At 43.9% G+C, this 25346-nt stretch overlaps 1 protein-coding gene across 1 annotated transcript; it reads right to left on the reverse strand.

Annotated features, from left to right (window-relative positions):
- Window positions 1–199: 199 nt before the first annotated feature.
- THAP12 (THAP domain containing 12) lies at window positions 200–20197 on the reverse strand. Its single transcript, XM_075198563.1, has 5 exons — window positions 19946–20197; window positions 16436–16556; window positions 14340–14444; window positions 12909–12945; window positions 200–2694 (listed from the first exon to the last, which is right to left on the reverse strand). Exons 1-5 carry the CDS (start codon window positions 20032–20034, stop codon window positions 770–772), a joined length of 2277 nt encoding a protein of 758 aa, XP_075054664.1. The 5' UTR covers window positions 20035–20197; the 3' UTR covers window positions 200–769.
- Between the last annotated feature and the right edge of the window lie 5149 nt (window positions 20198–25346).

Genomic DNA, 25346 nt, shown 5'->3' on the forward strand with positions numbered 1-25346 from the left:
TTAATGAATCACAAATATAACAAGTACGTTTTTCTGGTTGAACTGAATTAGTAGACAGTGGGTTAATAAACAGTAAAGGTCTGCAGTTTGATTTTCAATTGCATATAGAACCCTCAGGTCGGTTTCCAAATCAACAAATGTTTATTCACTTCAAACTCCTAAAAATCACTGCCAATGGGAAAAAAAAATCTTAAATCACTTTCTAACAGAAAGTTTTATTTTTGTCTCAAATTTTACAAAAAAATGAAATTTCAGTATAAAAATACAAACAGGAAATTTGTACATCTTTTGCTAGTTATTATTAAGCTTTGCTAAATTAACCCAATTCTGAACTGAAATAAACACAGTTAAACTCCTAGTAACTATACTAAACCGATGTCTTAGTGCACCTAAGGTTTTCCAATTAACAAAAAAAACCAAAAACATTTAGTACATAGTTTTATGATATAGCTTTGAAATAATTATATTTTTCCATAAAACCATTAAATAGCAAATGTGTATATATTTATAGGTCTGCTTCATTTATTTCACAACCTTTCTGGTAAATACCCATATTCATTTACAAATGCGGGTCGACACATCTCCTTCCAAATACCTACTGTATCACACAGTAACTTTTATATGGTTATAACCCACATTACTGCATAATGAATTGGATTTATAGTTTGGGGAACAGTCATTTAAGGCAAAGTGTCAGGACCAAAACAAAAACACAGCAGCTAAGTCCATGACTGTCAGAAGAGAGGACAGAAACTATGGTGCATCGGTATCAAACTTCCTCAGCGATTTCTGAATGTGAAGACATTGGTTCAAGTTTAACGTTATTGGCAAGCATTTTCATATACGTGTCCACCATTAAATCCAAATCGTGTTTGGAGTCATAATTTATGTTCAAAAACGCCAGGTGCGGCGACCGCTGGTCCACCGGCGTGCTCTCCAGGTAGAACTTCAAGCGCTTCCTGCCAGTTTCAAATTTCTCATTTTCCACTTTGATGACCGGGAGAATGCACAAAACTTTAAGTAGGGCATAAACGTTGGGGAAGAACTTTATGTCTGGCAGATGGAGGGACTCGTAGATGTTAGACGGAAGCTCAACGTCCTTGCCTCTGTGTTTCCATTTGACACGCCAACAGTGAAGTTCTGCAGAGAGCGTGTCAGGATTGGGGAGATCACATTTGTAGAGATCGGTGTTGTGTTCCTCACTGGTGCTGAATTTTAGCTGGCCCATTACAAAGGGTACAAGGGATAAGCATTTGAGGGCTTTTAAATGCTGTTCTGAAAAGATGTCCTTCAAACCTTGAATTATGTGTTGGATTGTCGGTATACTAAGGGCTTCTTTATAAAAGTTTTCCGACGTTAGGTCCGGCTGCAAATTGGCATGTTGCATTCTACGGAACCTACCTGGTAGCTTAATTGGGATGTCTAACTTGGCTGCCAGATTAGTAGCTTCCTCAAACCAGAACTCGTGGTAAACTTCAATGTTTTCCATGACCTCGTTCAAAGCATGTAATACTGCGGTTAAGCTATTGGCTGCAGAGAAAATATCAGACGTCAGACCTTGTAAATTCTTCCCAAAAGCCCTGGTAAACGAAAGGGCATTTTTCAATATTACAATAGTAACAACGAAATCAAAATCCGCCATGGCGCTCGACAGTATAAACGCATGACTGGTTGTCCTCGTATTCCATCGAAACATGTTGTCGCACGCTACTTTGTCAAAGCAGAGGACGAACGACTGAAGAAGAGCCACTATAATTTCAAAAGCATCGTGTCTTCTTATCCAATCCGATCGCACGACTTCTATAAGTTCAGAACCCTTCTCCGCATTGTCCAGAAAAAGACTGGCGATTGTACTTTCCAGCTCTTTCTGTAAATTAGGCGAGTTTTTAAAAAATAAATAAATATCTTCCAGTGTACCCAATACTACTGAAACTCCGGTGACAGGTGTTGACTTTGCCAACCATATATTCAAGGCACAAGACGAACAGAGTGTATAAGTGGCTTGCGGATACTTTTGTAACAATCGTGAATGAACAACTTTCATTTTAGAGGAAAGATTATTTGAGGCAACGTAAGACTGCCCGCGACAGTATTCCATATTCAGATTCCATTTCTCGGTAATAGTTGAGAGAAAGTTTACAGCCAAGATTTCCGCATCTCCGTGGCTAGGAAAAAACCCAATGAATTCCTCACGGAGGTTATTTGCGTCGTCTAAATGCCTGATGAAAATGGGCAGATGTTCCTCTCCTGCTAAATCCACAGCATCTTCAGCAATTATGGAGAAGAACTGGGAATTACGTATATCAAGTAGCACCTCCTCTCTTATGCAGCTCTCGCAAACCTCCAACATCTGCTCTTGCTGGAACCGGGTGCAATACTCCTGGTTGACAGCAAAGATCTCAAATCGTCTTCTCAGAACATCATCCCCCGAATTTATACGATACTCCAGAAGAGCCTGAAAGTTGTCAGGTACATAAACTTCATCGGGGACTTTAAAACTGCGACCTGCAAACGATATATTCTGCTTGCCCATAAGTAGCACAACCTCAAACAAGGACTTCAAGTAGTCCTTGTATTCTCTTTCTTCTGCTGTCAACACCGCAATCTCCTCTGACTGTTCTATTTCGACAATCTGTATTTCCATGTCATTGTTATTATTTTGATGGTTTTCTTTCTCGGGCACCACGGCATCTACTAAAGGAACAGAAACGACATTTCAGTGGAGGGGTAAAACATATTGACAATCAAAAATGACAACACAACAACAAAATGTTTTTCCAAGGAGAATGCATTAAATGGAACTGTAAGCAAACTTTTTCTTTAATTGCGAAAACACAGGGAAATGTATAGGATAGACAGTTTTAGGTTATCCCTCAGTACATGCTATTTAGGGGTTGTACCTCTTACGGCTTTTCCTGAACGGTCAAATTTTTCACACTTTCCAGATGTGACCATGTCTCAATGACTTCACACATATCTTTTACCACAAGTCCATGCCCCAATATATTTTTCTTGACTACAATAATAAGTCTCCTCACTCTGATTTGATTCAATAAAGATCTTAAATAAAAAATAAAATAATGTAGAGAAGAATATTGTAGAACTTTCTGAATTAAATTTGAAATATAGTGCAGTGTTGTATTTCCATGAAGATGAACACATTTCTATCATAAGTACGTATTCGCAGGTTGAATACTGTTCAAAAGACGATGCCAATCATCTTTGTCTGTGGAGCTTTCAGGGAAGCTGGGGGGCCACAGAAAGAGCTTTGGAGGGCCCTCGTCCAACCGTGACCAGTAAAATGACCTCTTAATTGTGAAATATATAAACTCTTGCTAAGGGCTGTACAGTAACAATATTAGCAGATTCAATACATACTTAGGGGATCAACACTTAGACCAGATTAATAACGAAAAACTATCAAGACGAGTTTTTTTAATAAGATGTAAAATTAAATATAATTGCTCCGATTCAGTACATTTTTATTTTATGGATTTTGCTGTTCATTCTCTTTAATACTATGTTAAAGTCTCGCGCAAACTGGGGTTAATTTTGAGCTTTCCTAAACCTTATAAAATGTGCTTTGAGGCAGATAGTGAACAACAATTAGGGAAGTGAACCTGTAAATACATACTTTCTTGCTTTTGTAGCATTTTTGTATAAAGTGCATACACATAAAATAGACACAGGTAGGGAAATGATTCTTAATCTAACATACTAGATATGCCTAGTAAGCAATTTGTAGTTATGTATCTGTTCCTTCCTACGCAGACACAGGTCTGTTGCATTACGCGTAGCCGCTGTTTTCTGTGCATGTAGGATCCGTTTTCTTTACACACTTTTATGGACAATGAAGGCACAAAAGTATGGGTAGTGTTGCAATAGCATTTTAGATGTGGGAAGTGGAGGAACAGACCGATTAGAAGAAAGGAAGCTCTCAAAAGGTTGTTCTGGAAGCATAGGAACAAAAGCTGGATAATTGTTTATATTGCCACTAATCTAATGAAGATATTATCCATGACCGGAGGAAAGTTCGAGCTAGTGTAGATATTATTAGATATTTTTAGTTCAGACAGACTTGCTCAATAGTGGGTGTAATTTAGTTTTATGATGGCGTTTATGCATACTTACCAACTTTACAATGTTGGTATCCGGGAGCCTGCGAGGGAGGTGGGCATCATGGGGGGCGGGCCTCAAAATTCGCTTCATTTTGGACACGCCCCCGTGACAGCATGACGCAAAATGCGTCATTTGACAGTGGGGGGGTCAGAGCCAAACGCCGCGATTCACCAGGAATCGCGGCGTTTGTGACCTAATTCTGCCCACTTCACTAGGAAGTGGGCAGATCCGGGATTTTTCCACACTCGCCCGGGAGTCTCTCTCAAAATGCGGGAGTCTCCCGGACATTCCGGGAGAGTTGGCAAGTATGCGTTTATGGAATGCCATTATAAATGTGCAACGGGGCATCAAACCAAGGGGTAAATGTATGAAGCTCCCTTTACAAGGCAGGGCCGCTTTAAATTTAAGCGCTGAAGACGCCGAACTCGCGGGTGTTGCAGAACCCGGAGCTTCATACATTTACCCCCAAATCTTTCCTAGAGACCCACAGCGTTGGACGTTCATTAAGGTGCCAACCTGGTAAGCGGCTAAGGTGGCAGAGTATATACTATTTTTTTTCCTATATACGGCACATCTAACCCAGCTCTGTGTTTACAAGAAGTAAAAGTTCACTGTGTAGAGCATTGTTATGTGACTTGTCATCTGATATTAAAGATATGTTCAAATTAAACATTTAATTATGAAGTTGGTTAATAGGCCAAAGAGCAGGAAACTGGGAAAGAATATAAAATGACAATATGAATATTTGCAAAGCAATTACCGATATATTTGTTTAATCTCTGCTGATGTTTGTGGGACTTTTGACTGGTGAAATGTGTGGTCTCCAAAAATACCTTCTGAAAAATGTTTGCTTCACATCAACGTCAACATTGTAGTGTTCAGACCCCTTAACGCTATTGTAAAATACAATGGATTATTAAGTACATCATCATCAATTTATATAGCGCCACTAATTCCGCAGCGCTGTACAGAGAACTCGCTCACATCAGTCCCTGCCCCATTGGAGCTTAGTCTAAATTCACTAATATACACAGAGAGAGACACTAGGGTCAATTTTGATAGCAGCCAATTAGCCTACTAGTATGTTTTTGGACAGTGGGAGGAAAACGGAGCACCTGGAGGAAACCCACACAAACTCCACACAGATAAGGCCATGGTCGGGAATTGAACTCATGACCCCAGTGCTGTGAGGCAGAAGTACTAACCACTAAGCCACCGTGCTGCCCATAAGTACATAATACATTAAGCTGCAGGGAAGCTTTGAGATGCATTAATGAATGTGTAAGGCTCTGTTAAACCAAGGACAAGGTTTGATCTATGCTTTTAACTAGCGCCTTTCAATGCTCATGTGTAGGAGTCTGCCTACAGGTGATTGGCCTAAACCTCTTAATTGACAGCAGTAACAATTTTCCTCAATAAACACAGTGTTATAATGAATTGACGAACAAACATGAGCAGTGGACCCTAGACATTCTTCAATGTCAAGTTATTTCATACTAAAATCAGGAGACCATTTTTTTTTTTTATGGAACTCGCTTTGTGCACGGGAGCATTGTCATGCTGAAAATAGGTTGATAATACTACAGCATTCAATGATATTCTAGAGATTTCCCTTCACTAGAAGCAGGCCAAATCATGACAGTACAAGACCATTATACCTCCTCCACAAATCTTTAAACGTTGGCAGTACGCAATTTGGGTAGGGAGTGTCGTTCTCCTGGCGTCAAACCAAAATTTGTGCATCAAACTCTCAGACAGTAAAGTGCGATTGGTCAACACAGAGAACAAGTTTCTACTGCTCCAGAGTCCAATGACTGTGTGCATTACACCACTCCAGATGTCTTTAACATGGTGAGGAGGGTTGCCATGGAAACCCAATTTCTGCCGAACATTTCTTGCATTGATGTTGCTTCTAGGAGCAGTTTGGAACTCTACAGTGATTACTGCAACAGACTATCTTAACACGCTGCCATTTCAGCACTCAGAGATCCCGTTCTGTGAGCTTGTATGGCCAAGGCTGAGCCGTTATATCCACTTCACACTTGCCGTTGACCGAGCAGATCTAACAGGGCAGAATTTGATGAACTGACCGCTGGGCGAGGTGGCATCTTATGACAGTGTCAGTTTGAAAGTCACCGAGCTCTTCATAACCCATTATACTGTTAATGTTTATCTATGGAGATTGCAATGTCACCGCTGGACAAAGTATTGGTTTTGCAGGCAAGGTTAAACAACAATGCAATCCATGGTGCACAATAAACACACTAAAGCATATTAAGCACCGTAAAAATGTATTTCTATAAATACCTCTACAACATTGCTAATATAGCACTTTAAATATTCAAAATAAGGTTCTTAACTCACTTTTTGATCCTCAGTTCAAACGAGTCCCTATACGGTCACCCTGAACAATCGGTAATTTACATGAATTTATAAAAAAAAAAAAAAAAAAAAAAAAAAAAAAAATCAGATTTGTTTTGCTTTTCGTTTTGTTTTTAAAGTTGCTTTCTCTTCAGACTGGCACTAGTTGCAGTTAGCAATCTGCCGTAGGCTAATATATACTAAGGACCTCACTTTAAATTCACACCAAAATTTTTTAAAGAAAATTAAAAATGTTGCAATAATGCAAAGTTACGCAGCAAAATCATAATATGGAGACTACAGGACAAAACTTTAAAATATATATGGTATGAATTAAATGAATTAACACAGGACAAGAAAAAAAATACACACACATTAAATATATACACACATGTACGTGTGCTACAATTATGTGACTAGGTGACAAACATTTTATTTTATTACTGAAAGATGAATAGTACTTAATGGGCAAAAAAACTAGGAAACTTTCTACACACGACAAACTTTAGCAAGAAATTGTTTTACATATCACTATATATAAAAGTAAGGCCTCCTGAGCCCCATCGCTAACATTATCTTAAGAAAAAAAAACCTTAATTAGGATTGGTTTAATCACAAAGTTTGCGACACCTGGCATTGGGTGAGCCAAGCTCCGCCTGGCCGCGTTCATCGCCAAGTACGGCGATGTTTTCTTTCGTGTCTGCTGAGCCTTGCAGTTTGATTGGCACTGATCAAATCATTGAATTACTGCAGTTGTGTAGAGCTTTAAAAGAAAAAAAAAAAAAGGTGACACTACACACAAAATGTTGCTTACGCAGAAAATTAAAGGTCAAACCAATCCAAATGAAGGCATTACATAAAGCTGGTGCTGCCTTCTCACCATTCATCATGGCTTCGAGTATAGGAACATTGGTGGAAGTTTGAGGATTCTCGAGGAACAATGAGTTTAGTGTACATCGGGCTTAGGCAAGCTTTAGCTCGCCAGCTTCTGTGGAACGGAACAGACCCAGCATACGCCGCCAGCGGCTATACCAAGACTTTTCCTTACACCCTCGGTGGCAAGTCCACCTCCGGTGTATGAAGCGTGCATTAGGATTAAGGTGAATTTGATGACAACGGATTTCTGGTTAATAGAGATGGCTGCGGGTAAATGCCTGGAGAAATATACTGCAGCAATTGTGGGCTGGCTGTGGGGGTATGTCCTTGAATGTTCTCAATATAACAAAAAATAACATTCGTCAGAGCCATTCTAAGGCTTGTTTGGTGGCTGTCGGGGACCTGGGCAAAATACGGTACAAGACTTCTGGCAAAGTCCATGTGAGGATCTCCTTCTAGATTCTGGTCTGCTAATCTGTTCATGAGTCCCATCACATTGTGGGTGAATTCCTCCTGAGCACGTTGAGGACTGTCATCGGGGTAGGTGGTGGTCCAAGAGGCCATCTCTGCATGAACTGATGGGGAATGCGGAGAAGAGGGCTCGTCCTTGACGTAGACAATCTCTAGATCGTCTTCCGTTGGTTCCGTCTCCTCATTTGCCGTCCCCGATATAGTAGGAGGGTCAACCCAGCTTTCAGTTCTAGGATAGAAACTTAGGATTATTTTTTAAAACGTATTTTACAATACAAACACTGTATGAATTGTGCATTAACTTACTCGTGCAGCATCATTACATTTTTAAGAAATAATAATTTCTTGAAGTGAGAGGAGGCTGGTGTTTCAGGGCAGGTGGAGCCACTTTTTGGCTTCTTTTCATTACAGAGTTCTCTTCTGAAATTTTCCTTAAGCGACTGCCATTGCGCTTGCACCTCTTTTACTGAAAAATAAACAAATGATTCAAATATAATTATTTTGAGTGGTGTCGCAAGCATAATATTCAGATTCTTAATCTGATACAGAGGTGCCCAAGTTCAGTCCTCAAGGGCTACTAACAGGTCATGATTTCAGGATTTCTGTCTGTAGAAACAGGTAGAATAATTACTGACCCAGCCAAATAGATTAACTCACCCGTGTATGATCAAAGAAACCCTGAAAACATGAACTGTTGGCAGTCCTTGAAGACTGAACTTGGGCACATCTGATCCAATAATATATATCTCACATCATCATCACCATTTATATAGCGCCACTAATTCTGCAGCGCTGTACAGAGAACTCATTCACATGAGCCCCTGCCCCAATGGAGCTTACAGTCTAAATTCCCTAACATACACAACACACTAGGGTAAATTTTGTTAGCAGCCAATTAACCTACCAGTATGTTTTTGGAGTGTGGGAGGAAACCAGAGCACCTGGAGGAAACCAACGCAAACATGGGGAGAACATACAAACTCCATACAGATAAGGCCATGGTTAGAAATTGAACTCATGACCACAGTGCTGTAAGGCAGTAGTGCTAACCACTAGGCCACCCTTAATAAATATATATATATTTTTTCTCTTTGTACTTCACTGATGTAAATTGGACAACTATTTAGGGCGTAGGGCTTAACGACAAGGGGTACGTGTAACAACGGTAGGCTAGAAAAGAAAAATATGACAGAGCAGGAGCAGAGAAAGCAGATACTTCTCCCCTAAGCATACTCAGAACCTGCATAAGGGATAACATTACACTTTCTATAATATGTATAGATCATACCCTGCGCTAAACATAAAATTAAGCAAGTACAATTTGAGGTCAGTGTTCCTTTAAAATGATGGTAGTCGCTTTTACGATACTGTAAATCACGCCACTACTTACCCTCAGCAGGATTACAGCGAAGACCACATCGCTGACTCACTGCAAACACGGCCAGCTTGAGACGCAGACTTTACTCATTTGCGGCAGCTGAAGAACCCGGCAGCGCCCGATGAGCTCTTAAGGTAGTAACTTAAGGAGGCGCTGCCTGTACAAGGTTCTTTACTAAGCCATATACATAATCCTGCCGGGGTAAGTAGTGGCGTGATTTACAGCAGCGTTTTATAGTAACCCACTCCTTTAAAAGGAGAAATTCTCACAATCTTTTACAGATGAACCGTCCCTCACCCCATCTGGCAGATGGGCCTCATTCTATAGAATTCATCCAGCCATCTCCATTCATGGTTTCCTCTGGTCAGTATTTCCCCCTGTAGTTTAAATTGATACTCTGCTCATTGTATGGCTGCATGCCGAGAGGTGAATGAGGATAAAACTTCTCCAGGAGTGACAGCCTGGAAAACTCACCATCACTGGAGTTGTCAGAAGTGAAATTCTTCAAAACCCACAGGGTGTACGAGGTCAGGGTTGTAAAAATTTAAAATTTAAAGATGTCCACCCCAAATTATCAGCTGACTTATTAGTTAAAGGTTTATTGGCTTAACTTTTTCCATAGGTTTAAAAGTAACAAACACTTGTTTGTGCATCCACTCGAAATGTTAATGATATTGCACTATAAATCATCATCATCTCACTACAGGTATATAAAGTGTGGCTGTCTCTTTTAAATTATTGATATATTACATAATTATGTACAGTGATAATCCACAGCAGCCGCAAGTTGTCACGTAAAGATATTAAAGCTTGTAAAAAAAAATATCACCAACCTTTCATATATCGCTGCTGGGGGTTCAGGTCGCACCAGTCCGTGAAAATTTCAGAAGAAATCTGATTCCACAGGATCATCCGCCGGTGGGTGTCATTGTAGGAGGCGTTGTGAGGATCGTATAGCTCGGGGTGCAGGCGAACAAGTGCTATCAGAAGCTCAATATCAAGGAATGATTTTGAAGCCATGATGAAACTGTGATGTAATCCAAATACCATTTCCGTTCCTGTATAGACAGGAAATATGTGCCAGCGCGTCAAAAACGCATCCCATTGCATTTGGTATGCGTTTTTTGGCGCAGTGCTTACACAATGTTAAAATAAATAACGAGCGTTCACACCTCCAAAAGCCAGCGTGGTTTTATAAATAGCGCAATGCATGGATGGAAGCTAAATGTGCTGAATTTGTTTATCTGCAAACTGAATGATCTTCTCATGCATTTAGTTCATGGAAAATGCAGAAAATGAAGAATTATGGAAACCAACCCCTCAATGTGAGAACATAATGAAGGGGGAGGAACATTACAACACTGTTTGTAATGGAGCTAATTGCAATGTTCAATTATTAAAACAAATGTTTTTTTATTTTTTTAACACAACATTCCAAAACGGTTCCGACACAAACAAATTCATTAAAAAGTATAAACACTGTGGCCTTGCTATAGCCTAGTGCTTAAAATAGATTTTCTTAACTGTTTTATTACCTTTCACCCTCTCAATGTGTTTGGTAATGCTAAATGTTCATCTTTATTTTTATACATTAATATCTCTAATGTAGCGGACAGTAATAAAATTTAACAAGCTGAAACACCCTTTAAAAACAACCTCAAAGTGCATCTGTCGTTTCACAAAACAAAGTCAGATATGTTTCAGACTGAACCAATATTCAATAATAAAGCACGTCGGTGATGTCATTGGTTCCCTTTGAATGAGTAGTACGTAGGTCAAGGCCATTTTGACATAGCAGAATGGGAATTGGGGGTGGAGGGGATAATCATAGAGAGTTTAAAAGTACTTTTGGTGCTCTTGGGGATAAATGTATCACCAATTGATAATCTACGGTTTTGATTAATTAAGTTATTTACGACAAATACGAGGATGCGCATTATTGCAAGGAACGCAAGAAAACCTTCCTGGACCAATCCAATTTGAGGCCCAGCAGTAATGAACAGATCATGTGTAGTTTCATTAAACAAGTGTTTGTTAATCTATTTTGTGGAACCCTGAAGTCTCCCAAAGTTCCACAGGTCGTAGGTCATCACACCCCTGAAAGCGAACTGCTAGCAACATGCGTTACAGCGGCCTCATGTGGTAGCAAGTGTCATTTATTTGTTAAACAAATACATCTACACATATTGTGACCTATTTTTCTAGCTCAATAAACAGGAAGTAGAGTAGGGCTATTAAACTCCAGTGGGCAAGTTTTCTGGTCTACAATTACAATGCCATCATCTAGCTTTGTCTGACTGGCTCCTAACGTCAAGACAACCCGTGCCCACTAGGCATTAGTTTTACTCAGTTACCTCAATAAGATCTGACAAAGTAAAGACTGGAAAAACAGCATAATATTAGAATGGTAGAACAAAGTGACAATCAGACTGAGGCACACAAGCAACAGAGTCCAGCATTCTATAAAACCCCAGGTTATACACTAACAGAATATCTTCAGGACTTGGTCATTTAGTCAGACATCACAGGTTATTCTGTAGGTGTCCTGGGAAATACAAAACCAATCCCAAAATTGCAAGTCCCAAGCAGGTAAAGAATAATATAAAAGGGCAGCACAGTGGCCTAGTGGTTAGCACATCTGCCTCACAGCACTGGGGTCATGAGTTCGATTCCCGACCATGGCCTTATCTGTGTGGAGTTTGTATGTTCTCCCTGTGTTTGCGTGGGTTTCCTCCGGGTGCTCCGGTTTCCTCCCACACTCCAAAAACATACTGGTAGGTTAATTGGCTGCAATCAAAAATTGACCCTAGTCTCTGTCTGTCTCCCTCTCTGTCTGTCTTTGTGTGAGTGTGTGTATATATTAGGGAATTTAGACTGTAAGCTCCAATGGGGCAGGGACTGATGTGAATGAGTTCTCTGTACAGCGCTGCGGAATTAGTGGCGCTATATAAATAAATGATGATGATGATGATGACTACGGTGGACAGTTCCTTACAAAGTCTGGTTTCAGTCTCTAATCAATTGTTTGGTAATATGAGTCTTGGCTGCTCAACTGCTCAAAAGTAGCCCTAGTTTGAGCCAATCCATTACTTCATGCACACACGGTGGTGTGACCACATCCAACTGCTTGGTACAGAGTTATCTCCTTAAAGGAGCAGTTAACTGTCTTAAGCTCACCCCTCTGCTTACTGGGATTCCAGGAGCAGCACTGTGACTGAGAAAAGGAACGAACTAGGCCAAATTACATGCAGTGCGACCAGGCTCCAAATATCTAGACAGTGGAAGATGGCAGCTTTCTTGTGGTGCCCAAAATAAGACCAGATTAGCAGGGGATAAATATTGAGTTTGTGAGAATCAGAGGGCAGCGGACTGACCAAAGCCTTTCCTCAGACCAGCAAATCCCCTTGTTTAATGGTGAAGAATGTAAAAAGTATTGAAAATTAAGATGTTTTAGTCAAGTTGTCTTTTGTATATTCCTCTGCATTAACCTCACAAATGAAGGCTACAAAGTAGTGTTATATTCAATTTATGTAATACCTTCTACTTACAGATAAAATATTAAGCGAAACCCCCCCCTCCCCCAAAAAAAGCATGCAGACGGGACGGACGAACCTCTCCCGTTACCATTCTGATCACTGATTGACAATATCTGAGAACTATTCAACAAAAAGCCACAAGTTGTTCTACAAATAAAATAACTTACGTTTTCTATCTTTTAATGTCCTTATTTCATCTTCACTCTAAATAATAGAACACAGGAGGGGAAATAAGATCACTGAATAAAGAGGAATATATAAAATAGCAGCCAACCATTCACTTGAATTGCAGGTATGAGCTATAGATAAAAATAAGCAGCAGCAAGTATCCTGTGTCACCCAGTAGCTTAACGGTGCTATCAGTTTATTGCCAGTGACAATGGTATTATTATTCAACCAGACACGGGGTGGGGGGGGGGGGGGGGGGGGGGGGGACACAAAAAAGGGGGCACACGTGCAAACGTAAACCTACAAAAGCACAAACATAATTCTGCCTCCATTCTACAACTCCATGTCTGTCGATAACATAGCGGCAATGAAGCATGAAAATTGGTCTGCTTATAGTGGTGTCCACCACTTCCGGTATTGAAAAAGAAAAGTCAAAATTATTATTACATTGTCACATCCTTGTGTGAGCAAAATGTATCCTTTGTTTATTGTATAACTGAGGTGTTTCTCCATCCGTAGCACTCACTTGCTGACCATGCATGAGTTTACAACCTCACTTGAGTAGATCCAACGAAAGTTTAAACATCAAATATGCAGAAACACAATTTTTTTTTGTTAATGCAGCTGTCATTTCGCCTGGGAATGCAGACTCATCTCGTTAATGACCGGAAATAGCATTTAGTAATTAAAGCTTCCTTGAAAGGGTCGCTACATATGACATACACACTAGTGAAAGGGCATCAACAACCACTCCGGCCGGCTTTAATCAGGAGAGCTGTAAAATACAGATCACAAGATAGAGACCTTCACATCACAGATGGAAGTGTAGGTAAACGCAGTCGGAAGTATATCACCTGTGTGCGCGGACATCTTTCAACGGCTCGAGCAGACCCCAGCAACCTGTCTGCCCAAGCACAGGACACCATATCTCGTCCAATGCGGCTGCCTACGTCTCAGTCCCCCAGCACTCGTGCAAGAGGCTTATTGACAGGAAGTTGGATGTGCAGAGAAAATATGCCTCCCCCATGACAAGGCTCAGCTCAGAGAGCTTATTGAAAAAACTAAGAAAACCTTTACATAGATCTCTGTGAATGTGACTAGTAGCCATCAGAAGCCAAGACTGGACAGCTCCAACTCCAAGGTTCAGGAGTCATAAGATCAAATTTCTTTTAATCAGGATATGAGATAACATCTTTGTTCCTGCACATTCTAGACAAAACACTTAGAAGTAACATACATGTCCCCCATCACTGCTAATGACCATATGATCTACTCCAGTACAACAAGCTACTAGCTGCAGACATATTACAAGCTTCACTCCGCTCACACAAGTAAACACACATTTTTCTTGGCACATTAGTTCATGCAGGTGCAGATCAGGGGGGAACTCAGTCTTGTTACAGTCAATTTTGAGGAAACAAAAAACCTACCAGCTCTTTTATCCTCTTCCGACGTCTGCCTGGATTACCCAGATGACTCGTGAGATCAAATATCGTTGGGATGGCATTTTCCCGAAGTACGGTCCTGTATGGACTCTGAAAATAAATATAGTTATATTAACTCACTGTATAAATTCATATGCCTACAAGTAAATGGTATATAACTAATTACCATTAAATGGAACACGACAAAAGGTGTAATGAACAAACTGCAAATGCCACATCCGCCGTCTGACTGTCAGCATCACTCACTTTATTATGTTTAGTCATATTAAGCATTTCTTGCTTTTAAAGAATATAGTCATGGCCAAAAGTTTTGAGAATGACAAGTATTGGTCTTCATAAAGTTTGCAGCTTCAGTGTTTTTAGACCTTTTTGTCAGATGTTGCTATGGTCTACGGAAGTGAAATTACAAGCATTTCATAAATTTCAAAGGCTTTTATTGACAATTACATAAAGTTTATAAAGTCAATATTTAGAGCATTGACCCTTCTATTTGCAGACCTTTGCAATTCGCGCTGGCATGCTGTCAATCTTCTGGGCCACATACTGACTGATGGCCGCCCATTCTTGCCTAATCAATGCTTGGAGTTTGTCAGAATATGTGGGCTTTTGTTTGTCCAACCGCCTCTTGAGGACTGACCACAATTTCTCAATGTGAATATGGTCTGGGGATTTTCCTGTCCATGGACCCAAAATTTTGATGTTTTGATCCCCGAGCCCCTTAGTTATCACTTTTGCCTTACGGCAAGGTGCTCCATCATGCTGGAAAAGGCATTGTTCATCACCAAACTGTTCTTGGATGGTTGGGAGAAGTTGTACTTGGAGGATGTTTTGGTACCATTCTTAATTCATGGCTGTGTTCTTAGGCAAAATTTGAGTGAGCCCACTCCCTTGGCTATGAAACAACCCCATACATGGTCTCAGGATGCTTTACTGTTGGCACGACACAGGACTGATGGTAGCGCTCACCTTTCCTTCACCGAACAAGTGTTTTTGCAGATGCCCCAAATAATCTAAAAGGGGATTCATCAGAGAAAATGACTGTATCCCAGTCCTCAGCAGTCCAATATCTGTATCTTTTGCAAAATATCAGTCTGCCCCTGATGTTTTTCCTGGAGAGAAGTGGCTTCTTGGCTGGCATTCTTAACACCAGATCATCCTCCAAAAGTGTTCGCCTCACTCTCACACCTGCCTGCTGCCATGGTGGTGCCCCGATTCGGCAGCTAAATCAACTTTACGAGACGGTCCTGGCGCTTGCTGGACGTTCTTGGACGCCCTGAAGCCTTCTTCACAACTGTTGAACCTCTCTCTTTGAAGTTCTTGATGATCCAATAAATGGTTGATTTAGGTGCAATCTTACTAGCAGCAATATCCTTGTCTGTGAAGCCCTTTTTGTGCAAAGCAATGACGACTGCACATCTTTCCTTACAGGTAACCATGGTTAACAGAGAAAGAACAATGATTTCAACCACCCTCCTTTTAAAGCTTCCAGTCTGTTATTCTAACTCAATCAGCATGACAGAGTGATCTCCAGCCTTGTCCTTGTCAACACTCTCACCTGTGTTAACGAGAGAATCACTGACCTGAGTCAGCTGGTCCTTTTGTGGCAGGGCTGAAATGCAGTGGGAATTATGTTTTTGGGATAAAGTTCATTGTCGTGACAAAGAAAGACTTTAAAATTAATTGCAATTCATCTGATCACTCTTCATGACATTCTAGCGTATATGCAAATTGCCATCATAAAAACTGAAGCAGCAGAGTTTGTGAAAAATAATATTTGTGTCATTCTCAAAACTTTTGGCCATGACTGTACATACACTGCAAATTACACAGGGAATGGGGATTAACAGCTCTGCCTGTCTGAATCCTGGTAAGCAGGCCTAGAGTACAAAAGATGAACATAGGACTATTAGAAGCTTCGAGGATCCAGCAGATTGGGCAACTGGCGCATCAGAGGTAAGAAACATTGTATTTAACCATAACCTGGTAAACACCACCCAAAACTAGAGTTCTAAAACTTATTATTCTTTAAACTACCAACTTCGATGTGTAAGTACAATGTGTAAATATTTCCTGGCACTTACACTTCTACAAATCATGGAATCCTCAAAGTGCTGAGCACATAATCTGTAGTGCTTGTTAAGCTGATCAGGAGTCTTCTCTTCCAAATCAGCTCTTCGACAGTTCTCGACCCACTTCTGGCATCTACGGTGACATGGGAAAGGAAAAAATGACTAGATAGAATACGGCAAATAAATGTGGCCACCCAACAGAAGGTCACCAGAGACTACTGTCAAATAATGCACTAAAATACTGGGCTGCCATCTAATCCAAATTTTAACAAGGAAGCAGATAGCACTTAAGAACATTGCAATGATCTGGCGTTCACAGATAACAATCCTGAAAATTAGAGGATGATATGCAAAGCTTAAGCAACACTATCCATATAAACTGTAAGAATAATTTTTGGGAGTGCATTATAGCCAGAGTGGCACAGTGGTTAGCAGTACTGGCGCTCTCAGCGCTGGGGGCCTTGGGATCATTTCCGAACAGGGCCCTGTGTGTTCGCCCTGTGCTTGCATGAGTTTCCTACCACAGTCCAAATCCATAATGGTAGGATAATTAGCTCTGGAGGGAATTAACCCTAGTGTGTGTTAACAAATGTAACCTCCATTGGGACAGGAACTGAATAGAATGATTAAATATTCTCTCTGTAAAGCACTTCAGAAAATGTAGGTGCTATATAAGTAAAGGTTAATAGCAGCTAGCAGTTTACAATTAAAGTGTAATGAGCAATAGTACCCCACATGCCAGAGGAGGAACCCCAGAGGCCACCCAGGAGCTAGCGGAGGACACCCTCCTCCAGCGCAAGTGACAGCTGAGGAACCCTGCATGCAAAGGTGGAGGAACCCCGCATGGCCCAGAAGAGGAACCCCACCTCCCGCATCAGCAGAGGAGGAACCCCACCTCCGGCGCACAACTCCCACACACGCCCCAAGAGGAGAAACCCCACCTCCCGCGCACGCCCCAAGAGGAGAAATCCCACCTCCCACATCAGCAGAGGAACCCCGCACGGCCCAGAAGAGGAACCCCACCTCCCACATCAGCAGAGGAGGAACCCCACCTCCTGCGCACAACTCCCACACGCCCCAAGAGGAGAAACCCCACCTCCCGCGCACGCCCCAGAGGAGGAACCCCACCTCCCGCCCCAAGAGGAGGAACTCCGCCTCCAGCACACACGCCTCTGAGGAGGAACCCCACCTCCCGTGCACACGCCCCAAGAGGAGGAACCCCACCTCCCGCCCCAAGAGGAGGAACCCCACCTCCAGCTCACACGCCCCAAGAGGAGGAACCCCACCTCCCGCGCACACACGCCCCAAGAGGAGGAACCCCACCTCCCGCGCACACACGCCCCAAGAGGAGGAACCCCACCTCCCGCACACACACGCCCCAAGAGGAGGAACCCCACCTCCCGCACACACACGCCCCAAGAGGAGGAACCCCACCTCCAGCACACACGCCTCTGAGGAGGAACCCCACCTCCCGTGCACACGCCCCAAGAGGAGGAACCCCACCTCCCGCCCCAAGAGGAGGAACCCCACCTCCAGCTCACACGCCCCAAGAGGAGGAACCCCACCTCCCGCGCACACACGCCCCAAGAGGAGGAACCCCACCTCCCGCGCACACACGCCCCAAGAGGAGGAACCCCACCTCCCGCACACACACGCCCCAAGAGGAGGAACCCCACCTCCCGCACACACACGCCCCAAGAGGAGGAACCCCACCTCCCGCACACACACGCCCCAAGAGGAGGAACCCCACCTCCCGCACACACACGCCCCAAGAGGAGGAACCCCACCTCCCGCACACACACGCCCCAAGAGGAGGAACCCCACCTCCCGCACACACACGCCCCAAGAGGAGGAACCCCACCTCCAGCACACATGCCCCAAGAGGAGGAACCCCACCTCCAGCACACACGCCCCAAGAGGAGGAACCCCACCTCCAGCACACACGCCCCAAGAGGGGAACCCCACCTCCTGCACACACGCCCCAAGAGGAGGAACCCCACCTCCAGCACACACGCCCCAAGAGGAGGAACCCCAGCTCCTGCACACACGCCCCAAGAGGAGGAACCCCAGCTCCTGCACACACGCCCCAAGAGGAGGAAGCCCACCTCCTGCACACACTCCCCAAGAGGAGGAACCCCACCTCCAGCACACACGCCTCTGAGGAGGAACCCCACCTCCTGCACACACTCCCCAAGAGGAGGAACCCCACCTCCAGCACAAACGCCCCAAGAGGAGGAACCCCACCTCCAGCACACACGCCCCAAGAGGAGGAACCCCACCTCCTGCACACACGCCCCAAGAGGAGGAACCCCACCTCCAGCACACAGGCCCCAAGAGGAGGAACCCCACCTCCAGCACACACGCCTCGGAGGAGGAACCCCACCTCCCACACACGCGCCTCTGAGGAGGAACCCCACCTCCAGCACACACGCGCCTCTGAGGAGGAACCCCACCTCCAGCACACACGCCTCTGAGGATGAACCCCACCTCCAGCACACACGCCTCTGAGGAGGAACCCCACCTCCCGCACACACGCCCCAAGAGGAGGAACCCCACCTCCAGCACACACGCCCCAAGAGGAGGAACCCCACCTCCCGCACACACACCCCCTCAGAGGAGGAACCCCACCTCCAGCACACACACCCCCTCAGAGGAGGAACCCCACCTCCCGCACACACGCCCCAAGAGGAGGAACCCCACCTCCAGCACACACGCCACAAGATGAGGAACCCCACCTCCCGCACACACGCCCCAAGAGGAGGAACCCCACCTCCAGCACACACGCCCCAAGAGGAGGAACCCCACCTCCAGCACACACGCCCCAAGAGGAGGAACCCCACCTCCAGCACACACGCCCCAAGAGGAGGAACCCCACCTCCCGCACACACACCCCAAGAGGAGGAACCCCACCTCCAGCACACACGCCCCAAGAGGAGGAACCCCACCTCCTGCACACACGCCCCAAGAGGAGGAACCCCACCTCCTGCACACACGCCTCTGAGGAGGAACCCCACCTCCAGCACACACGCCTCTGAGGAACCCCACCTCCAGCACACACGCCACAAGAGGAGGAACCCCACCTCCAGCACACACACCCCAAGAGGAGGAACCCCACCTCCAGCACACACGCCCCAAGAGGAGGAACCCCACCTCCAGCACACACGCCCCAAGAGGAGGAACCCCACCTCCAGCACACACGCCCCAAGAGGAGGAACCCCACCTCCTGCACACACGCCCCAAGAGGAGGAACCCCACCTCCTGCACACACGCCCCAAGAGGAGGAACCCCACCTCCTGCACACACGCCCCAAGAGGAGGAACCCCACCTCCAGCACACACGCCCCAAGAGGAGGAACCCCACCTCCAGCACACACGCCTCTGAGGAGGAACCCCACCTCCAGCACACACGCCTCTGAGGAGGAACCCCACCTCCAGCACACACGCCTCTGAGGGGGAACCCCACCTCCAGATCACATTACAGTCATACAATGACGTTTCCCGCTGACCCCTGTCACGTGCTCACCGGCTCGGGTCCCGGGGGAACCTGAAGAAGGCCAGGTCTGACTGAGTGCTTTTCCGGGTGCAGTTCGGGGCTGCGCAGAAATTCGGCATTTTCGGGTGTTACCGGGGTGACCCCAGCCTCCTCCCCTCACCCGGGGGGCGGGGACACTGAGCACCGGGAGACAGAGAGGCCGCGGCGGCTCCACACTGCTGTGCGCGGCTCGGAGGAGTCACATCCACATCCCAGCATGCACCGCGCGACGCTCTACACGCCCCTTGCCAGCTCTATGACTCAGGGCTGAAAGAGCGCGGACCGGAAGCGGCTGACCATAGAGATGCGTTAGTGGCGGCTAGAGCAGCCTGTGCTGGGAGGACTAAAGTCATGTTCTGTGTGTAGGGCTGAGTGTCTTCTGGTGGTGTAGAACTACAAGTCACAGGAGGCCTTCCCATCCCCAGTAGTGGAGCCAAGAAAGGCAGGGCATGTAGCATTATAGTCACATCTGTTCTATATTTCTACTGACATTATTATATTATATCTCCTGTAACTGTCCGAAATTGCAGTATGTATTATTATTATTATTATTATTATTATTGCACCAAATATTCTGCAACCTATCTGCACTGAGAAATTATCAATATAATAGAAATAAACATACAGAATACCAATTTCCATATATAGAACTATATAACTACATATTTTGGACATGAAAGTCCTTTCTTCAAGTAGATTTTAATGATAGCATAAAAGCTGCTTTATGTTTCTACTCCAGATCTTAGGAACAACCCCTTGCCAAATACTGTCCTGCACCATTGGCGTTCAGTGTGGTGGTCCCTATTCAGATTGCTATGACTTTATATGTCTGATCATTAGCCACATATTCATCTAGGACCTGTTGGAATGTTAAGCCCGCAGATGGCGCCTGAATGCAGGATTCAAACGTTGCAGTTTCAGTACTGATAATAATTATCAAGGTCCTCATCTGACTGCTGCATGGGAATGGCCCTTGGTAATTGGGGAATTAATGATATTTAATGAAAGGGGTTCAGAAACCAATAAAGTATCAATATTGTCTGATGTTGCATACTAGTACTGTACTAGAGGCATAAATAAATCTGTTTATATGCTATAAACTATATAGATAAACCATACATAGACCTCACAACCCGTTCTGCACTCCAGATACATATATGCTTTTATCCTTTGTGCTTCAGTTGTCCTTCATATTCATGAAGAGGTAGGTACCAAGTACATTCAGTAAAGATTCAGTCCTCCCAAGACCCCCTATCCCAGCAGAAACAAGAGACCTAATTTCATTTTTGGGTGTAAATGTAACTTAATTGGTACTGTTTAAATGGAAAAAAAAAGCTATAGCCACCCTGGGATAACCCTGCTACAAAGACTGGCTTAAGCGCATACACTTTCTGTGGTGTACTAAGTACCGACCACCTCTGCTGAAGATTCCCGGACTATATGCTCAGCTGGCTAACATTCCTCTGCCAGTAAGTTTGAAGTTCTGAATATCACAAAGAGATTGTGTGGAGATTAATTTAGCGAAGGAACCACAGCTAGCATCATCATCAGTGTCTATGCCTATTGAGAACTAAGCTACGGCCAATCTGGTAGCCAGAAGATAAAACTCCCTCAGTGACTCGAAAGCAATTGACCGTGGGACCTGTAGTGAAGATAAGGAACCTTTACTGGAGACCAGAGGGAGGAACCCGAAATGCTGGAAGCTTGTGAGGACATTAAGACAGGACTGACTACTGTCACGGTGCTGGATGCCCCCAGGAGAGAACGACTTGGCTGAGGTAGTTGTCAAAGACGCACCACTACCGGTGAAGCAAAGTTCTAAGTCGTGATGGACAAAGGTGATCCAGAGGTTCCAATGTTTTCCCACCATTACTGTCTGCAAGTCCCTTCTAAAGCAGAAATTAAAACAGCCCTTAGACAATGGAAACGACAACATCCCTTCTGACATCTTGAAGGTAGACCTTGAAACATCAGCTACGCTGCTGCATCCCTTGCTCGAGAAAAGATCTGTGTAGGGGAAATGATTCCCTGGGAATAGAGTAAGATCATAAATGTTAAGTTAAGCTGCCCAAAAAAGGAAACACCTCCAACTGCAACAACTAGAGAGGGATCACCCTCGTTGTGCTTAGTAAGGTGCTAGCAAGAGTGATCTTACACTGCATCTGTCAAAGCTCGACTTCGGAAAAAGCAGGCCGGGTTCTGAAAACATTTCAGTCAACACACTCCCAATAATCTTTGAGCAAAGTAGCAAGTGGCAAAACACCCTCATTGCCTTTGAGAAAGCATTTGACCCAACAGAAGAAGACTTTTACCTTTGCGTTCTAGCTGGTTCATTGTGCAATATGATGTAGCACATGCCCTTGTGTTTCTAACTCCCATTGTCCTATAGATTGTAAGCTTGCGAGCAGGGTTCTCTTACCTCTCTGTCTGTATGTATTACCCAGTATTGTCTTATCAGTGTTTGTTCCCAATTGTAAAGCGCTACGGAATTTGCTGGTGCTATATAAATAAATGATGATGAACAGAAGGATCATGTGGCACACCCTGAAATAATATGGCATGCCCTGCAAAATTATTATCATCAGGGAAATCTATGATGGCTACAAATACCAGGGAAATGTTGAGAGATTGGGAGGACACAAGGGTTTTTCTTTCACCAACCCTGTTTTTGCTAGCGCTGGAACAGAGTAATGAAAGTTGCAGAAGTTAGGAAGACAGGTGTACAGTGTGGATTACACAGGCCCAAAGACAAAAATGTTACTGATGATATTTGCCTTCTCACAATGATTTTGAGATGTGGAAGAGAAGCTAAGCTCAGGTGCAGAGAGAGAGGCTGAGGACTGGGTTGAACGACAATGTTTGCAAAACAAAGAAGACATTGCAAGCAAGATCAGTATCAATGGAAATGTCATTGAGCAAGTGGACTCTTGTTTATTTAGAAAGTATTGTCATGAAAGGAGACCTGGCTGATGAGGATGTAAAGCACTGTATCTACAAGGCAAATGGCACTTTTGTACAATTGTATCCTGTCTGGGAAAACTGGAACATCACCAGACAAACTAACCTGAGACTTTTTTTTAAAACAATGTTAAGTCAGTCCTTCTCTATGTTTATGAAACTTGGAAGTTCATAGAGTAGATGACCAAACAACTGCAAATATTCGTAAATCATTGCCTATTAATCAACGTCCGGTGGCCCGGAGTAATATGAAACGACGACTTGCTAGGAAGTTGGATGGAGCAGTGGAGAAAGTAGCCTAGAATTGGAACCCTCAGGGATCTCGAAATGTGCTCGTCCAAGGAAAACCTGGAGCAAGACCATAGGATGGCAGCCCTGGCAGTAGGGAAGATGTGGAAGGAAGTAAAGAGGATTGCTAGCAGTTGAACCCAGTAGAAGTGATTCTCGGAACCCCTTTGCTCCACATAGCAGCTACAGGATGAAGAAGGAAGTATTTAAGCGCACACAGGATGCACTAAGTGTTAGCCATCACTGATGAAGTTCCTGAAACTATAAACTCACATTGACTGGAAGTGCCAGGGAATCTGAAGCTGTGATTCTCATGGAAAGACTATAAGGGGTTAATGCAGGGAGGGTACCACAGCTATCATCACCAGAAATGGTTATGTTCCTTTATGAGAACTTACCTCCAGACCCCACAGGCAGCAAGGTGTACGGGACAGAGAGGGGCAGAAACTCAGTCTCTTCCAGTCTACCTGTGGGACTTAGTGAAACTGATGGGCAGTAAGATTTTGAAGATAAGACTGGCTAAAGATGATGGTCTTGCTGGGCTTTCATGGATCGGAGAAAATACAATTAATTTAAGACTGGGCACAGAGCCTATGGTGCTACTCAAAAAAGATATCGCTGTTTATCCTCAAATGTCAAAAAAACGAAAATACTCATAGAAGAGCAGCACTGAGTTGTGTTCACATCAAATGTATACGCAAGAACACTACGGTGGATATTTGTCACGTATCGGACTGTGAGGACTGGACAGTCTTCTACTTCACCCAAGTTCTCTGTGGGTTTTATGACAGTATGTGCCCGCAGCATGTTTCCACTGGACTGCGCCAGAGCAGGATACACCAGAGATTGGCCTAAGGAGTTTGCAATAGTTTTCCTTTATATTGTAATGCAGTGTTTCAGTGGGACTGTTAATCCTTCCATAGAAGTCCTATAGCTCTTTGATGATTGTTAAATAAACTACATATGTCTTTATTCAGAGATTCATCTGTGTGTGAAAATATTTTACCACCGCTATAGGTAGTATGTGGAAAGATATCCCAAGTGCTCACTTGGCACTGGAGTAGTCAATTGATCTCTACCAGTTGGTGCTGATATATTTATAGTTATATAGTTTAGATGCCCCAGTATCGGCCTTCCCCCTCTCCGGCAACCGCTTAATTTCCTTTATCGTCACCTTACCTCGTGCTTCTGCCTTTGTACTTAATTCCACATACACACAGCGGCACCTAAATACTCTAGACCCCATCTGATTCTACTACAACTACCCTGATCTGGCTGCCTCTTTGTGCAATAGTGCACTCACTTCAGCCCCAGTCACAGAAGCTCCAGTCACTGCATACAACCTCAGGAAATTCAAACCACAACCGTGGCACACCAAAGAGATCGGGTACCGGTAAAAGTACTCTCACATTGCTGAGTGCCAGTTGAGGAAATCTTGCAACACTACCACTACCTTACTGTCACTCGCCAAGCAAACCTATTTCACTTCTCTAATATGCACCCAATCTCCTAGACTTCCTCAAAGCCCATGAATGGCAATTATTCAAAGACAAAATCAGCATCATTCAACAGGATATCCCCTCATGCCAGACCTACTACTCCAAACCCACTCTCTCCGGCACTCTGCAATCCGCGCTCAGTTCTTTTTTTTTCCTGCAACAGAGGATGAAGTCTCTGCACTTATCTCATTGCCTCATTCTATAATCTTCCCCAATGACCCTATTCCCTGTCAACTTCTCCATTCCCATTCCCCTGTTTGATGTATTAATAAAGAATAAAACTTGTACAAAACAAATTAAATGGCACATTTGTTTTAAAATGTTTTAAGATATATGGGGCTATTTAGTATAGATTATACACATTAGGGCGTACTTGGAGCATATTGGCACACTTTGCAGCCTTGGCCAACCTGTGGTTCTCCAGATGTTGTAAAACTGCAAGTCTCAGCATGCTGTGACAGCGATTTGCTAGCTATCTACCTGCAAAGCAGGCTTGGCCTTGTACTTTTGCAAAACCTGGAGAGCCGCTGGTTGGCCAGGTCTGCTTAAGTTGACATGCCCTATTTCTGAGGCAGTTCCTGCCATGAATTAAGAATATCCTTTCAAGTCACATCAATCACCTGAGCTTCCTCCTGCAATCACTGTAT

The sequence above is a fragment of the Mixophyes fleayi genome, chromosome 2, assembly GCF_038048845.1.
Source record: "Mixophyes fleayi isolate aMixFle1 chromosome 2, aMixFle1.hap1, whole genome shotgun sequence".
NCBI lineage: Eukaryota > Metazoa > Chordata > Amphibia > Anura > Limnodynastidae > Mixophyes > Mixophyes fleayi.

Coding starts and splice junctions, on each gene's coding strand:
- THAP12 (XM_075198563.1), bottom strand. CDS start 20,034: ATGCCGAATTTCTGCGCAGCCCCGAACTGCACCCGGAAAAGCACTCAG. Junction 16,557..19,945: donor TTCCCCCGGGACCCGAGCCG/GTGAGCACGTGA, acceptor ATGTCACCGTAG/ATGCCAGAAGTGGGTCGAGA. Junction 14,445..16,435: donor ATTCCATGATTTGTAGAAGT/GTAAGTGCCAGG, acceptor ATTTATTTTCAG/AGTCCATACAGGACCGTACT.